The sequence below is a fragment of the Mandrillus leucophaeus genome, unplaced genomic scaffold, assembly GCF_000951045.1.
Source record: "Mandrillus leucophaeus isolate KB7577 unplaced genomic scaffold, Mleu.le_1.0 Scaffold276, whole genome shotgun sequence".
Taxonomy (NCBI): Eukaryota; Metazoa; Chordata; class Mammalia; order Primates; family Cercopithecidae; genus Mandrillus; species Mandrillus leucophaeus.
Window position 1 is genome coordinate 4,143,466 of NW_012102876.1, and position 17,783 is coordinate 4,161,248.

At 36.7% G+C, this 17,783-nt stretch overlaps 1 protein-coding gene across 10 annotated transcripts in view; it reads left to right on the forward strand.

Moving 5' to 3' along the window:
• SYTL2 (synaptotagmin-like 2) overlaps positions 1-17,783 on the forward strand; it is a 138,342-nt gene that overhangs the window by 105,421 nt on the left and 15,138 nt on the right. For 3 of the 10 annotated variants that reach the window (XM_011984931.1, XM_011984933.1, XM_011984928.1), the window contains 7 exons: positions 1,283-1,336; positions 2,593-2,640; positions 5,619-5,713; positions 8,874-8,993; positions 10,844-11,013; positions 12,495-12,597; positions 14,963-15,133. In XM_011984931.1, the coding sequence (XP_011840321.1) occupies positions 1,283-1,336; positions 2,593-2,640; positions 5,619-5,713; positions 8,874-8,993; positions 10,844-11,013; positions 12,495-12,597; positions 14,963-15,133 (761 nt within the window). Of the gene's footprint in view, positions 1-752; positions 1,337-2,592; positions 2,641-5,618; positions 5,714-8,873; positions 8,994-10,843; positions 11,014-11,862; positions 11,976-12,494; positions 12,598-14,962; positions 15,134-17,783 lie in introns of those variants that run through there. The other 7 variants (XM_011984932.1, XM_011984930.1, XM_011984934.1 and 4 more) reach the window with 6 other exon arrangements.

A 17,783-nucleotide genomic window follows, 5' to 3' on the forward strand; every position in this document is an offset into this window, starting at 1 on the left:
AGCTGCTTTAATGGTGAAGGATTTCTTGAGTACTAACAGAAAGCATAATATTTCAAGAGAGTTATGTGCTGGACAAATGGACTAAAACCATGGCTTCTTGGGGTTTTGTTCTTGCTATTTTCAAGCTAAAATCCACCTCTAGGATTGCAGATGGTCATAAGAAAAATTATCAAGTGAAAAGTTAACCACTGCCAAACTCGTATGATTGATAATTGGCCATTGTTATGTTTAGAATATTTTTTGTGCATTTGTAATTAAGAATAAAAAGTCAGAATTTAAGAAGGAAAAAAAGAAAAGAAAAAGCCACTCCACCAAACATTTCCTAAAATTCACAGATTCCCAGGGATTTGAAGACAGTATTCCCAATTTGGAATGTAGTCCTAACTATCCCAAGGATCTTGGAATCTGAGGGTTAGAAGGGATCTTAAAAATCACCCATTTTAACCTCCCCCCCAGTGTAGGAATTCCCTCTAAAGCCTCGTCAACAGGCGGCCAACCCCCATATCTGCCTGAATGCTTCCAGAGAAGGCGAGTCGAATCCTTTGTTGGACAGCCGTGATTGTTCCTCCTTATGTTGGTGATGGGCCCTGAGAAAAAGAAAAAAACAAAACAAAACAAAACTCAGAACAATTGTCCAATTTAGCAAACCTCTTGCCTGTGAAACATGGGGCTATTTCCATGGTGCAGCTTTAAAGTACTCAGGAATGTATAGGGTTAAAAAAAAAATCACCATCAGCTGACGGGTATTCCTGCACGCTTCCTTCCAAATACCGATACCCACTCTCACACTAGCCTGCCAAGATTCCACTTAGCAGCTGGTCCCCAGTTACATCTCTTCAGTTGACTTCCCAGGCAAACCTCCCAGAGGCATACGCGAATGATGATGCACACACACAAATATTTGTTAATGACCATGGGTTTGGGAAGGTGTTAGTCATGGCTAGCATCATACCCTTTACAGAAGAATAGAGAGGCTGTTGCAGCCCCGTGCTTTCTCCTGCTGCTGGCCGATTGCTTGCTCTGAACTAACCCTCTAACCCTTGGGAGTCTGTGTGCAGCAGTGATGTGAGCTGCATCCGGGCTGAAATGGGAGCTCCCGCTATGGCACTGGCTCAAGTAGCTAATCTAAAGAGAAAGTATTTTGGGGAAGACATCTTGGTTGCACCCCTCATTGCATCTTGACTAATTGCTTCCAACTCCGGGGGCTTCCAGGGACAATCTCATTGTTCTTTTCTCTCCAAGGGTCAGCCATATTAACCATTTGTTAATTTCTTCTGAACAGATCAAGCAAAAGTAGATAATCAGCCAGAAGAATTAGTGCGTAGTGCTGAAGATGGTAAATATCTTTATGTATTTGCATGTCTGTCTGTGTATTAACTTCTGGGGTGCTTTGGGCAGTCTCTGGGACGCAGCTGTTGGGTAAATAGAAGAACGTCATTTGCCACTATGTGGTGAATAGTACCTAAGTTACTATAAAACAGTTCTCATTTGGTACATTAAATATAGTTTGTATTCTTAAGGCTTCTGCTGCTGATACTGTCATGAGGATCTCATCAGAGACCCTTGTGAAGCAAGGATTTCTATAAATAGAAAATTGTATTTCTTTGGATATGAGCTGATTTTTGCTACTCTGACTTGCAGAACTCGTTGTAAAGGCAGGAATAGTGGAGTGAATTCCTGGGTTGTTATTCTTCTGTTTGATTCTCAAGTCCCAGCATTTAGATCTCTCTGGGCACAACTGGTAAAATCTTAAGTTCAAAGGAAAGAGTCCCAGAACAAGGGTGGGAAATCTTGCCTCTGCTTATATAAATAACTAAATATAGACAGAGGGTGAAGTTGATTCTGAATATAATGGAGCCAGAAGATCTTGAAACTTGTCAATAGATCAGGTATTACTTGGCTTTGTTATAAGATGAATAGTATAATGGTGCCTTGGTTGAGGGAGAGACAGAAATGAGTCTGATTTTTATAGTGAAGAATTTATGCAAATGTATAATTTGTATTTGCATGCTGGATTTTGTTTGTTTGTTGTTAAATTGCCCTCACTATAATCATAAAAATGTGTACTCACTGAACTTTCCCATATAAATGCAGCAACAGAGCTCCTTAAAGGTCATTCTTTACTTTTATGTAATAGTTTTATCTTTCTCATTTTATATTTACAACCACCTCACTGAAGTTGATGGGGCAGGGATTTTTATCTTCATTTTGCTGATAAGAAAAACTCAGAGAAATTAAGTGACTTTTCTAAGATCCTATAGCTAGTCAGTCATTGGGAGGGCAGGAAATAGAATCTCAGCTTCATTACTCCTAGTTCAGTGCTCCTTCCCATTTTCCATGCTGTGGTCTAGTGAATTACAGGAAGGATGCTCCATATCTCCTGTGTTGGATCCCAGATTTTTAGTTGAACAGGAGACCTTAAAGAGGCTAATGAAGAAGAGTCACACTGAGGAATGAATGAAATCAAGATGAAAACCTGTCAGATGTATTCTGCTGTCTCAGTTGTGAAACTGACATTTGAGCTTTACTTTCATGTCTCTCTAATCTTTCTGTTAAAATGGTATTTATTCTCAATGTTGCCCTCCTGAGTAGATGAGAAAGCAGATCAGGAGCCAGATACAAATGAATGCATACCAAGAAGTGAGTAGCAGGATCTTTCTCACAAATGACTAAACATTCCACTTTATATAGTATTAAATATAGTGAAATAACTAACCCCATTAATAACACAGCATTTATTATTGGCACTAAACTCCTGCAGCTTACAAAACTATTTCATTATGATAAGGGTTTTATTAAAAACATTTTACTATTGTCTGTGTGGAAGGAATGATTTGTGGTTCCACTGAGGGAGAGTTGTATATAAATATATATGCATATATGTTATTGCTGATATTATTGTGCTTTTGTCAGTCTCTATGCTGTTTGAATCTCTGCTTAAAAGCAAGTTGGCACCTTCTGATTTCATTTGGTTTTTATGTTGCAGTATGATTTTGAGTGTTGGATCTCTTGTGGCCTCTATACGAAACTGTAGATGGAAGTAATTTATAACTTATTGGGACCTATGAAAGGAAGTTAGAGTATGTGCTTCTCTCCATATCCATAAAAGCCAATCTTATTATGCCCAGGGTTTAAACTCTGAGGTGCAAAACTGACTTGAATGGTAAATGTTCTAAGTATAAACCAAGTGAACACGTGAATCTAAGGAGTAAATGTATACCTGTGGTGACTAATGCCTGTCTACTAATTAATGTCTACCATCAAGCAAATATAATGTTTGCTTGCTCTTTTATGTTCAATCTTAAGATTACTCTACTTAGCTGTGACTATTATCTTAAGGACAAATAACACATTTAAAAAGTGCTCACACGGCCTAGTAAAGCATGCAGCAGTGTGTGTGTGTGTGTGTGTGTGTGTGTGTGTATGACTTGTTAGCTTCTCGGTTTCACTCTTTTTCATAAACTCTAGGCACTGGGGGTATGAAGATAATGATACACATGTCTACCTTCAGGGCCACAATATTTTAAATAATAATTTCCCAACAGTCTTTGGATATGCTAATAGGGCTTAATGAGGAAAGCAGCTAAATGGAGGAGCCATTAGATAGAAAACCAATGTGCTGATGGCTAAAAGTCAGTGACATGTAGTGGGAAACCTGAAACTTTGCTCATGAGGTCCTCCTGCCAGCAGTGAAGGTGCTGAGCTTTGGCACATGACTTGACAAATTCTTAAGAACTGCCTAGGAAAGAAGACAGTCCAGGCTTCAGCTCTTGTGAGTATGTGCTCTCTGTCTGACTGCTGCAGAGGAAACAAGCCTTCTGCCCTTAAGGGGTGTTAGGTAAAGGGGCTTTTCCAGTTACTTTTGAACTAGGACATACTTAAGTTTGAGCATCTTATTTTATCTTGCTATGTTTTGTTCAAAATTTAGTCTGAGGAGTAAAAGCAAAACATACATAGACATACATGCCTAAATATCTGTATCTTTATTCATGATCTCCTAATTGGCTTAGTTTATTGGTCAAGGCAAATAGACTAATCCTGTGCTGAATTCTGGGTAAATTAATTTGTCCTTTTTAGTGATATTTTCCAAAATGACTGTTAGTGCCTTTTCACTGGTAAAGAGTATATTCTTACCACAAAAATCAAATACATGATCCAAACACAAATGCCGAAAGCCCATGAATCTAAAATTGATTACATTTGAGTAGTGGATATAATTGAATTTGACCTTCATAGCATCATCCAGCAATATACTTTGAAAATAGTAGGGTGCAATGTTATAACAAAACATTTTTTGCATTCTCATTGGACCATATTGTGGGACCTAATCTTACACTGCTACCAGTATAACTCTCCCTAATACACACACACTATTGTTTAATGGGAAGTGATTAAAGTAGGTGTCATTTTAGTGAGACACCATAAATACATTTTGATGTGCATTTATCTATGGGAGCCTAAGGATAGGTGAAAATTGTTATGTGAGCAAGGATATCTTTAGTATGTGTAGCTAAATTTTCAGTTTTTCCTTCATTAGATTTCTTTAAAGATGAATTTAACTGATGTTTAAGGATGAATTTGAGTCTTTTGTGTTATGTATAGAAATATAATTTGATTTTTATCTATTTTCTTAGTATCTCTTTTAAAGATGAAGTCAATGTATTTGTTTCATTCAAAATATAATTTAAGATTCTTTATCATATGATATTTATTTGATTAGAAAATACTTATATAGAGCTTACTCTGTGGTAGGCACTAAGTGCCTTGGAAAATATTAACTTAATCATTATAAGAACTATGATTCATCATAAGAAAAGCTTAGATGTTGTGATTCTTAGACAAAGAAGAAAATAGTTTTCTAACTAGGTATATGCAAATCAGGATTGTAATTTATCCTCTTCTTGTACCTTCTACACATATACTTTCTATATCAGAAAGAAGACATATGCTACATTTTCTTATTAAATTCTTAGAGTACCCTAACTTTAACCATTCTAACTTAGCCTTGGGATATTGAAAATTCTGAATCAACGAGGTATCTAAATAAGTTATATTTTCAAAAAATAATGTTTATTTTATAATTCTGAGTGAAAAACACTATCAGAAAAGTAATCCTCATGCTCACTAAACACACCTACTCTTAGACACTCAACAACCAGAACACTTTTATTATTGAGTTGTGTACAAAAATCTTGATTGAAGATGTCCAGATGAAATAGTTTTTCAGCCTGCAGTGTGTTAGTAATATCTCTCAGGAGATGAACCAATCAAATACAGACCTTGTGGTATGAAGCTCTGATGTGAAAAAATAAGTTAAACCAATTCACACTGACAGTATATTTTAATTCAAGTTCAGCTCCAGTTCAATAAAAACTAGTGTTTTAAAAATTAACTTTGTTTTGTATTTGGTTCAACTCCTTGCTAGTTTTCTCTATGTATAATTTATAAAAACTGCATGTTGCTTATCTCATGATCCTGTGCATGCGAACTACTGTGCCTTTAACTTTTTTACAAAAACATGTTTGTTCATAGCTTAAATAAAAGTATGTTTTCAATTAATGTGTGATGTTTTCCGACAATTGTAAGAATAATTTTGAAATGGAAATGCTGCTGTTTAGTTTCCACAGTGCCTACACCACCTGATAATCCATTTTCTCACCCTGACAAACTCAAAAGGATGAGCAAGTCTGTTCCAGCATTTCTCCAAGATGAGGCAAGTTTGTCTTTTGTACCGTCAGAAAAATGGAGACAGAGGGTTGGAATTGCTATGCCAACGTTGATGTGTTTGTATTCCACTGTGGCAGAGACCAAAGAGGTCAGAAGGACTGACCCTTGCCTTTCAAGTCAATAGAAGTAGGGTTGTTGATCCTGGAACAGGGAAAGGCGCATCTCATTTGACTCAAACAGTAACTCCTTTTGGTTAGTGAAGTCAAATTGCATAGATTTGGGAATGTGATTTTGTTTCAAAGCAAGTACAAAATAAGAAATCCAGGAAGGTATATGAACTGGTTATCCCTCTGTAGTTTGGAGTAGACTTGATTTGTGAAAACTTAATTTAGGCAGTATGACTGGCTTGAAAGTGTTTGTTAATAAAGTAACAATGACACAGCAAGCTTTAAGGAGTATTTATTGGGTGCCAGGCACTTTACATGTATCATTTAATCCTTCAACAACCCTAAGAGGGAGGCACCATCATTATCCCCACACATTACAGGTGAGGAAACTGAGACTAAGGGAGATTAACCTCACTCAGCTAGAAGGGGGTTCAACCAGGCCTGGAGCACAGATCCAACTTGCGTGCTGTTAACGACTATACTATATACTATATGGTCTTAAGAAAGCGCATGACTATAATTTACTATTCATTGAGTACCTAGTATGTGCCAGGTACCTATTCATCTAACTCTAACTAACTATATGTGGTAAGGACTATTTTCTTCATTTTACAAACGAAGAAAGAGCCCCAGAGAGGTTAAACAACTTACCCCAAATCCAATTGCTACTGAAGAGTAGATCTAGGACTTTAACTCAGGTCCTTTGACTTAATTAAGATTCCATGTTCTTGCAGTCAGATAGTTAGGAGCCTGAGCTTTGGAGCCAGATATCCCCAGTCCTAGTTATGATACTAATTTTCTGTGTGATCATGGACACATTCAGTACCTTCCCTGAGTCTGGTTTTCTTGTACCTACCACATGAGGTTGTGGGGTATCAGTAGTATAATGCAGGGAAAACACATAGCACAGTGCCTGGCATATAACGAGTACCTGGCAAATGTTAGCTGCTACTGTTCGTAGTTTTGGTCTGATTTCTAACGGTGAAATAAAAGGCTTCCTTATCAAGCATTCTCTTAGTAGATGGAATGTTGAGGAAAGCTCTGGGCAACACATAAATTATATTCTGTCACTGGCCTGGGCATCCTTTTGTCCATTCTTGGGCCTTTGATGAACTGTATCTGCTAATATTCAGCTCTTGCCTGTGGTTAAGAGCACATGTTACAGTTTCCTTTGGAAAGAATCACTCATTCTTTGGAAGTAATTCATTAGCTAGAAGCCAGCAGTAGGCATGCCATGCAGTTCAACCATATAATAATATGAGGCCGGGCATGGTGGCTCATGCCTGTTATCCTAGCACTTTGGGAGACTGAGACGGGCAGATCACTTGAGGCCAAGGAGTTTGAGACCAGCCTGGCCAACATAGCAAAACCCTGTCTATACTAAAAATACAAAATATTAGCTGAGTGTCACAGCTCATGTCTATAATCCCAGCTACTCGAGAGAGTAAGGCAGGGGAATTGCTTGAACCCGGGAGGCAGAGGTTGTAGTGAGCCGAGATCGTGCCACTGCACTCCAGCCTAGGTGATAGAGTGAGACTCTAGTTTAAAAAAAAGAGTGTGTGTGTGTGTGTATGTGTGTGTGTATATGTGTGTATGAGGCAAATTATATAAGTTCCTGGTTAATTTTTGTTCTTCCTTCAATTTTAACCTGTTGTCTCATAGCTCCACACAGAAGAGAGTTCAAATCATTTAGGTTTGTGTATCAGAGATGCCAGAATTAAGCTGTGTCATTTTACGTGGGGTATGAGTTGAATTGGGTATTAAGGAAAGTGGAAATGCAATCAGGCCTTGCTCATCTGTTCCCTTTGAGACTTATCATCAGTCACATTTTTTGAGTGCCAGTTACGTGTAAAACACCATTCCAGATCAACAAGGCAGAGTTCTGTTCTTCCAATAATTCACTAATGATCTGATATACTAGGTAGAATGTAGTAGGCGCTAAAATAGAGGGAAATGACTCTCAGCATGTGGGGAGAGAGTGTGACAACAGAGACATTTAAAAGATATGAATTGTTTTAATCCTTGACAAAGGATTCTTATCCATGTAAAGCATTAATTTTGGTTTTATTTAACTCCTTTATTAATCTGCATTAGAATTGGCATCCATTATATTGATGCATAATTGCATGGTCCTGGAATATGCTGGCATGAACTAACCACTCCATAAAGGTGTCCCTTAACCCCTGGTGCCACTGAACTGTTCCATAAGCTCTCTAACCCTAAAAGGAGCTCACTCTGAATCATAAATTTTTAAAGCTACTATTTAATAAACTTTAGATTCAAATATAACAAAATTTGTTACTATAACTTTTCTTTCTTTTCCCAGGTAAATACTTCCTAGGACATATTTAAAATAAGTACCTGTATCTTCCTTTTTTTAAATGTGTTAAAATCTAATGTGGGTAGAATGTATAATTTAATATACTTCCCTCTAGCAACAAAAAGATAAGCACAATAACACATAGGAATATGTAAGGGGAAGTTTAAAATTTTTAAAAATTAAAAAATATATATATGACCTTGAGTTGAAACAGATCAGATTAGCATTTCTTTTTTCCTAGTTTAATAGTGTCTCAAGTAAAAGATTTGATTTTTAGAGAAGTTACGGGCTATGCTAATAACAAGAGGAATTAAATATGATGTTTTGTTTTTAACAGTAAATCTTTTTATTATCTGGGTAAAGTTAATTTCTCATATATACCAATAGAGTTCCCCAGGCAAATAAATATATAATATTAAAAGAGTGGCAAGAAAGCGCGCAATAGTGCAGTCTTCTGTAGCACTTTGGGACAGACTACTTTGTAGGTGAAAAAAATCACTTTGTTGTTTTGGTAGCTAAGCACTGCCTTCCTCCTTAGGTGAGGTCAGGCAGACCACCCACTCTATCCTGAATCCCATACCCTGGCAATTAGCACTAGCATCCTTTGACCTTGCAGAAATGTCAGTGGGATACCAAAATACCATCTTTGCCTAAACAGAGATTCTGATCTTGACTCATTCTGAATTTAAATATTGTGCATATTATATACTGTTTTGTAGAGTGATGACAGAGAAACAGATACAGCATCAGAAAGCAGTTACCAGCTCAGCAGACACAAGAAGAGCCCGAGCTCTTTAACCAATCTTAGCAGCTCCTCTGGCATGACGTCCTTGTCTTCTGTATGTAAACAAAGGCTCCATGTTAATATCTCTCCGCATCTCTGAACTTTGCTCTGACATGCTCATGCTCATTGTAAAACAGCCTACTCCTGTATTTCTCAGGGCACAAGCAGTTTCTCTAATCCATACTTAGCTTCTGGCTAGCTACATCTATTTTTTTTTTTTTTTTTTGACTAAAGTGGTTCATATTCATCATAAATAAATATTTGGGGGGTTTTTTGTTGTTGTTGATATAAGTACTTCACAAATAAACTTAAATTGCCAAGAAGATGAACCACTAAATTTTTCTGTGCAACAAATGGGGTAACTATGGTAAAACCTGCTTGTATCAGATATGCTTCATAGAATTGTACCTCTCTTTTAGTAATCCTGATGAATCAATATGCCAGTTGACATGAAAGAATATGAGAGGTAATTCTTTGCCTTTTAGAAGGCATTTGAGCAGCATTTTAAAAGGAAAGATCCTTAAGTGTAGTTACTCAGATTTGATTTAAGGGAATCTAATTTGACTTTACATAGAACTTCTTGCATAAGGTGAAGTTGTGTGTGCATGTAGTATGTATGTAAAAATATATGTAAATATATCCACATACACTTATCTGAGTATCAGATATGCATACACATACATATATTTTACCAAGTATGCTAAACAAATGATAAAGTTGTACTTAAATTCTTGCTAGCCTTGTGTTACTGAAACCTTTTTTAAAAACCTATTTAAATTGAGTTTCTGCTGATAAAAATCTAACATCTGCCTTTGGGAAGGTTTTAAACTTCCTTCATCAATCATCCATTTTCTACCCTTTCTGACCTCTAAAAGCGCATGGCTCAGTAAGCATTTTCCTAGATTCAGTGGATGGTTAACATGGTAAAATTCCTTGTTAGTGCCTTGGAAATTTGATACAGCAGTGTGTCACTGTGATTAGAGTGTCTGGGTTTTCTCACATCTTCTTTCTTTCGGATTTTAAATATTAAGCATGCCTGAAAATGGATGCCTTTGAATGCCACCTAGCATAAAATCACCCTGCTTTGAAATGAGCCAGCATCTAAATAACATTGCATTTCACTTTTCATCTATGTCTTACGGGGAAAATTTTTTAAAAACATTAGTCGGCTGGGCGCTGTGGCTCACGCCTGTAATTCCAACACTTTGGGAGGCTAAGGTGGGCAGATTACTTGAGCTCAGGAGTTCGAGACCAGCCTGGCTAACCTGGTGAAACCCCATCTCTACTAAAAATATATAAAATTTAGTAATACCTTTCAAAAAGGTCATTTTGAAGGATAACTTTTTTTTTTTTCACAACTGCCCTCATAAATTTACAACCTAAAATTGATTTATTCAGTCATCTAGAAAATTGGAGATACGGCTGAGCGCAGTGGCTCACGTCTGTAATCCCAGCACTTTGGGAGGCCGAGGCGGGCGAATTACCTGAGGTCAGGAGTTTGAGACCAGCCTGGCCAACATGGTGAAACCCTGTCTCTACTAAAAAAAATACAAAAATTAGCCGGGCATGGTGGCACACGCCTGTAATCCCAGCTGCTTGGTAGGCTGAGTCAGGAGAATTGCCTGAACCTGGGAGGCAGAGGTTGCAGTGAGCCGAGATGAAGCCACTGCACTCCAGCCGGGGCAACAGAGCAAGACTCTATCTCAAAAACAAAATGAAACAAAAAACTCTAGTCATGTATATCATGTCAGGTTGTCTTTATAGATATGTCTTTATGCTATATTGAATTAACTGCTTTTATAAGCAAGCTAAAGAAATAATGCCAGTAAGGATTATATCCATGATCCTTGTGCTAGGTTTAAGAACAAGATAGAGACAAACACTATGCATTTCTGACGCTTTCAGGTGAGTGGCAGTGTGATGAGTGTTTATAGTGGAGACTTTGGAAATCTGGAAGTTAAAGGAAATATTCAGTTTGCAATTGAATATGTGGAGTCACTGAAGGAGCTGCATGTTTTTGTGGCCCAGTGTAAGGACTTAGCAGCAGCGGATGTAAAAAAACAGCGTTCAGACCCGTAAGTACATTTTAGAGTCACCTACCTTCTCTTAGTTCTCAAACTGTCAATCTTTATAGGAATTGGAAGGAAATAATCAAAGAGGAGGGAGGGTATGTGTTAAAAGGAATGTTTGAAAAGTTGGTGGAAAATGCTGTTTTATTCTATAAAACATATGTCAAGCATTAAATTATAAAAATCACAGAGAAGCACAAAATGTTTCAACTTGGAAAGGACCTTTGGGGTCATCTTGTTCAGTTCCTTCATTTTACAGATAAGAACGCAAGCACCAGAGAAGACAAGTAACCCATATATGTGAATTCAGATAGAAGCAAAATGAGGAATGAGGACCTGAACCCGTCTCTTTCCGTCACACTCTCAAACGTTTTACAAAATTAGGGACACATGGGACACACTTCATAATGCTCAGTGGTATAAAAATAGTTAAGACTCTAGAATGAGAGAATTTTCGTATTTAAATTATATCTTACAGAACTTTAGGGGAAATTGCTAAAATTATTTTTTTAAATCACAGGTTTGATTGCACTTCAGTTTTTTTTTTTTTTTTTGCAAACGCTGAATGGTATTCCCCACTTATCCCTATGCAGAAGTCTGATTCTTACTTTGCTGAGACAAGCCCAATTCTTTTTTCTTATTCTTATTATAAAAATAACTAAGCTCAACAACCTTTATTTTTTTAATATTGAAGATAACTTGACTAGGTATTTACTAAGATGAATTTATTTCAAAAGACAGTAACAAAAACTTAAAAATACAGCACCAAAGTGTTTTCTCAGAGGGAACCAAACTAACAGATGTAAGCTCTATGTTGGAAGTGTGTTTTCTTCTTCTTTTTTTTTTTTTTTTGAGACGGAGTTTCACTCTTGGTGCCCAGTCTGGCATGATCTCAGCTCACCACAACCTTCGCCTCCCGGGTTCAAGCGATTCTCCTGTCTCAGCCTCCTGAGTACCTGGGACTACAGGCATGCGCCACCACACCCACCTAATTTTGTAGCTGTGTGTGTGTGTGTGTGTGTGTGTGTGGTGTTTTTTTTTGTGTTTCGATTTTTTTTTGAGACCAGCGTGGCTCATGGGGTTTCTCCATGTTGGTCAGGCTGGTCTTGAACTCCCGACCTCAGGTGATCCGCTCACCTCAGCCTCCCAAAATGCTGGGATTACAGGTGTGAGCCACTGTGCCCGGCCTAGAAGTGTGTTTTCTGCTCCTTTCCACCCCTGCATATTAGTTAAGGCCAAAGGAAAAAAGGAATTCTGGAAATGCCTGTTAAAAATCTTCAGAACAATATTAAATGATCAATTCCATTAAAACCCTTTACACATTTAAGTATAAAGGTATTGGTGGGAAAATTTGTTATTCATTGCTTTTCTTAGTGTCATGAAATAATTATTTCTGTGGTCAGTTTTCAATGTAGTTAAAAAACTAGATGTGGAAACATCACTTTTATTTTCTTTGACTTTCTTGTCTGTTCAATTCTCCTTTTTAGATATGTAAAGGCCTATTTGTTACCAGACAAAGGCAAAATGGGCAAGAAGAAAACACTCGTAGTGAAGAAAACCTTGAATCCTGTGTATAACGAAATACTGCGGGTATCTATGAACTCACTCTATAGGAAAATCCCAGATGGTGACCTGTTTACCATATCTTCTTGGGTAGTAGCTCTACAGGATAAAGTCAGTCACCAAGAGAGGAGAAGGAAAGGAATACAAATGTTCTGAGACTGTTTTGTTTGAGACAAAACACCATGAATGTTGTATACATTATTTCATTCACTGCCCACTCATACACTGGCCGGCTGGTATTGGTGTCTGCATCTCACAGATGAGGCAAATGAAACTTGGAGAAATGAAGTAACTTATTTAAAATCACACAGCTTGGCTGGGCATGTTGGTTCATGCCTGTAATCCCAGCAACTTTGGGGTCAGGTCAGGAGTTCAAGATCAGTCTGACCAAAATGGTGAAACCCTGTCTCTACTGAAAATACAAAAATGAGCCGGCATGGTGGCAGGCACCTATAATCCCAGCTACTCGGGAAGCTGAGGTAGAATGGCTTGAACCAGGGAGGCGGAGGTTGCAGTGAGCTGAGATCATGCCACTGCACTCCAGCATGGGTGACTGGAGTGAAAACTAGAGTGAAACTGTCTCAAAAAAAGCAAAACAACAAAACAAAACAAAGAAACACCACAGCTGATAAAGTTGAGCATTGCAACCAGAATGATCTTCTAAAAGCACAATTCTGATTATGCTATTTTTCTGCTTTCTATAACCCTTAGGGTCAAAGCAATCTTTCTTAACATGCACACCAGTCTGTTCACAACCTGAACTCCAGCCTCAACTTTCCTCTCTCATAGTCTTTGTTCCAGTCATCCTGAATTCTTTTCTATTATTTTAAGGAAGTACATTTTCTCACAATTCTGTGAATTTCTGTTCTTTCAGGCTGGAATATTCTTCCACACATTATTTCCCTAACTACCTCCTCCACTGTCTTAAATACCTCTTTATGAGGAGCTGTACTTAACCCCTAAGTTCTCCTGCTGTCTGCTGCCTCGATAATCTTGCTTTATAGCAGGATATGTTAACAGCAGTTTAACTAGTGGTTTAATTGTCTTCCTTGCCACTAAATTGTAAGTTCCATGAGGGTAGGGACCAACTCAGTGTTTTTTTGTAAACTGTATGTCTTTGGGCACCTCATATCTGCCAAGTGGGGATAATGCTAGTTTTCAGATTTGCAAAAGGAAGATAATAATGGTACTTACCTACCTACCTTAGCAGTTAAGAACAGTAAATTAGTTAATTTGTGTGAAAGATCAGCACACATTAAGCATTTAATAAATCTTGATCCTTAATCTGGGATAGGTATTCAAAAAATGGTTACTGGAAAGATAAATGGACAGATGAATAGAAAGTATACTTGGCTCATATTCTTTTTCTCCCCCAAAACTACATCATGCTGCCTTAGTCATGACTAACAGATCATTTAAAGCTAAAAATAGGTGTTATTCATTCCCTCTTTCTGAAAACTCTGTCCAAGTATTTGATCATCCTCTGGAAAAATAAGCAGTTAAATCAACACTCAGTCATCCATGGTCTGAATTAACCACCTGTGGAATTTTTGTAGCAAGTTTTAAATTACAGTTTGACTATGATATGCCCTAGTACCCTAGCTATTTCTGGGTCAACTACCTCAACCCTATACTCAGGAAAAGCCAGATAATTTAAATGTTAAGCTCAGAGAAAGACAGACCTGCTACAACCACAATGGACATTCAAGTAGTACATCATGAAGCCAAATGGAAATTATTTTTAGATTAGAAGTACTATTGTCCTTTCCATGATTATATATAATTAAAGATTGACTACATTTTAGATGAAAAACTGTTAGGATGCCAGATCTTTTCTACTTGGCCATATGAAGCCGGAAAAGACAAGTTTATTTATTTTTTTTAAATACTTCGTCTGTGTGGGACGTTGATAGTGGGGGAGGTGTGTGTATGTGGCGGCATACATGGCATACTGTTCTCAGTTTTGCTGTAAACCAAAAACTGCTCTAAAAAGACTATTTAAAAAATACCTTGTTCTTCAGTAGCAAACAGAGAATTGTGTTAAACTTGATTTGTGTTTTAGACTGAATTTTGTATTACATCTAGTCTAAAAATATTCAGCAAAAATTGAAAAATTGGCTTTTATTGTTAGAGAACTATTACCAACTATGATATTTGAGTCTTGGCTTGCTTTTCGAGAGTGGGGAAGCAAATCAGCTTTTATGAAAGATGGGTTTTTACCTCTTTGAAACAAGACACTTAGAATAAGATGACTTTGCAATATTTTTGGGACTTGAAACCTAACAGATAAGAAAATTTGATACATACAGATGAATTTTCTCTTCATCTGTATGTCATAACCTTGGCATCAAGTAATGTTATTCATCATTTAATTTTCTTCTTTGAACTTCAGTATAAAATTGAAAAACAAATCTTAAAGACACAGAAGCTGAACCTGTCCGTTTGGCATCGGGATACATTTAAGCGCAATAGTTTCCTAGGGGAGGTGGAACTTGATTTGGAAACATGGGACTGGGATAACAAACAGAATAAACAATTGAGATGGTACCCTCTGAAGCGGAAGGTGAGTCTGGAGTTTTTTGTTTGTTTATTTGGTTGGTTGATGTGGGGCCTGGTGTATAGGAAAAAGCTTAACTGCATTTAATTCAGAGCACAGATCTGTAGTTTGGGATAATTTTAAACTAGAGAAAAAAAAAGAAAGGTAAAAAGGTTATTGGGAGAATGTTTAAATCATTTAACACAAATGTTTCAGAGACTACAGGAAGGTCTTTTAAATAATTCAATCCTTTGAAATTTGATACTGACTTTTAGCCTAATATCTGGCTGAGTTTTGATAAATGTTCCATGTGTCACTTGAAACCAAAGTGTATTCGATGGTTAAAGGATGTAATGTTCTATATCAATTAAGTCAAAACTGGTTCCTGAAATCTTTTATATCCTCATGGATTTTATGTCTGTGTGTACTGTGAATTACTCATGGAGTTACAATTGTGCATTTGTCTTTTTCTCCTTTTAGATTTATTATTTTTGATTCACTGTATTTGAGATTCTTATTATATATACATACAACTAGAATTGTTATATTTTCTTGATAAATGAACCATTTTATCATCTTGAAATTCCCTTTTTATCTCTAGTAATACTTATTGCCTGAAATCTAATTTGCCTATATTTGTATAGTTCTATTAGCTTCCTTTTGATGAGCAGTTTGTTTCTGTCTTTTGATTTTCAGCCTTTTAAAATTCTTGTAGTTCAGATATATTTTTATAAGCAATAGTTTTGATGTTTTTCCAGTCTTAAAATATTTGTCTCTTAATTGGATTATCCAGTCCATTTGCACTTAATGTAATTATTGACATATTTGGGTCCAAACCTAGTATCTTACTATTTGTCCTATTTTCTTATTTTCATAATTGCCTCCTTTGGGATTATTATTCCAATCTTTTCCCTGTCTTAATATGTCAGTTATAGTTTATTTTCATTTTTCTTTATTAGTTCCTATAGAGATTACAATATGCATCCTTGAATTAAAACTGTAATATAAATGAGAACTTTTGCCACTTTCAGAACAATGAAAGGAACCAAGAACATTTTAACTCCATTTACCCATTCTCCCATCCTTTGTGCTATTTTTGGTCATGTTTTAATTGTATATATTTTAAAGTCCCATAAGACATTACTATTATTGTTTTATACAGTCTATTAATTTAGATTTGACCACGTATTTGGCTTTCCGTTGCTCTTTCTCCTTTCCTGGATTTCTCCGTGGAGTTGTTTCTTCTCTTAAAGGCTCTCCTTTAGTTTTACTGTTAGTGAGTATCTCCTGGCAACAGATTCTTTCAGATTTTCTTGGTATCATAACATCTTTTTCAATCTTTGAGGGATATTTTTGCTCTGTTGCTAGGTTGGCAATTATTTCTTTCCGTGTTTTGAAGATGTCACTTCATAGTATTTGGTCATTTCTGTTGTGAAGTCAGCTATTAGTCTTATTTTTGCTCCTTTGAAAGTTATGTGTTCTTTTCCAGATTTTAGGATACTTTTCTTTGTCTTTGATTTTTAGCAGTTGTACTATAATGAGCCTAGGTGTAGTTTAATTTATCCTGAGGTTTGGGGTTCACTGAGCTGCTTGAATCTATCTATGTTTTGGTATCTTTCATCACTTTGAAAATTTACCAGCAATTATTTCTTCAAATATTACTATTGCCCCACTATTTTCTCCTCTCCTTCTGGAAACTCCAATTACAAGTATATTATACCTTTTTATTCTGTCCAATATGTCTCTTATGCTGTATATTCTTTTTTCTTATATTTCAGACCATTTTTTGATAACCTGTCTTACAATTCAACAATTTTATCTGCTGTCTATTCTGTTGTTAAAACCATCTACGATTTCAGCCAATCTATAATATAAAACTTATATTTTCAAAAGTATATTTTCTTTTAACTCTGTTTTGATTCCGTTTCTCTCCTAAAATTCTCTATCTTAACGTTGTCTTTATAAATATAGCATGCAAAGTTATTTAATGTATGTACTTGAAAATTTCAATATCTTAAAAATTTGTGAGTTCTGCTTATCTGTTTTTTAAAATCTTAGTTTGGACGCTTAGTTCTTTGTCTTGATATGCCTGTTCATTTTTTAATCATATGTGGGGTGTTGCATATGAGAACGTTCTAGGAATAATTTGGGAAGATTTACTTTTGCTTCTGACAAAGCAGGCATAGACCACCTTCATTTAATCTGGGAATGAACTGACTTTGAAGCACAAGCCCAGTTTTCAAGTGATCTGGTCTAGTTTTTGTTTGCTCATATTCCTAGGTTAAGGCCCTTCAGAGGTTACAACTGAAAGCCATGGGAAGTAGTTCTCAAAATCAGCATGCATCTGATTCACCTGAAGGACTTATTAAATTACAGATTCTGGGGCTGGATGTGGTGGCTCTCACCTGTAATCCCAGCACTTTGGGAATTTGAGGTGTGGATTGCTTGAGTCCAGGAGTTGGATGGAGACCAGCCTGGGCAACATGGCAAAACCCTGCCTTTGCAAAGAAATTAACTGGGATTGGTGTTATGCACCTGTAGTCCCAGCTACTCAAGAGGCTGAAATGGGAGGATCACTTGAACCCGGGAGGTGGTGGTTGCAGTGAACTGAGATCACACCATTGCACTCTAGCCTGGGCAACAGAGCAAGACCCTGTCTCAAAAAAAAACCAAAAAA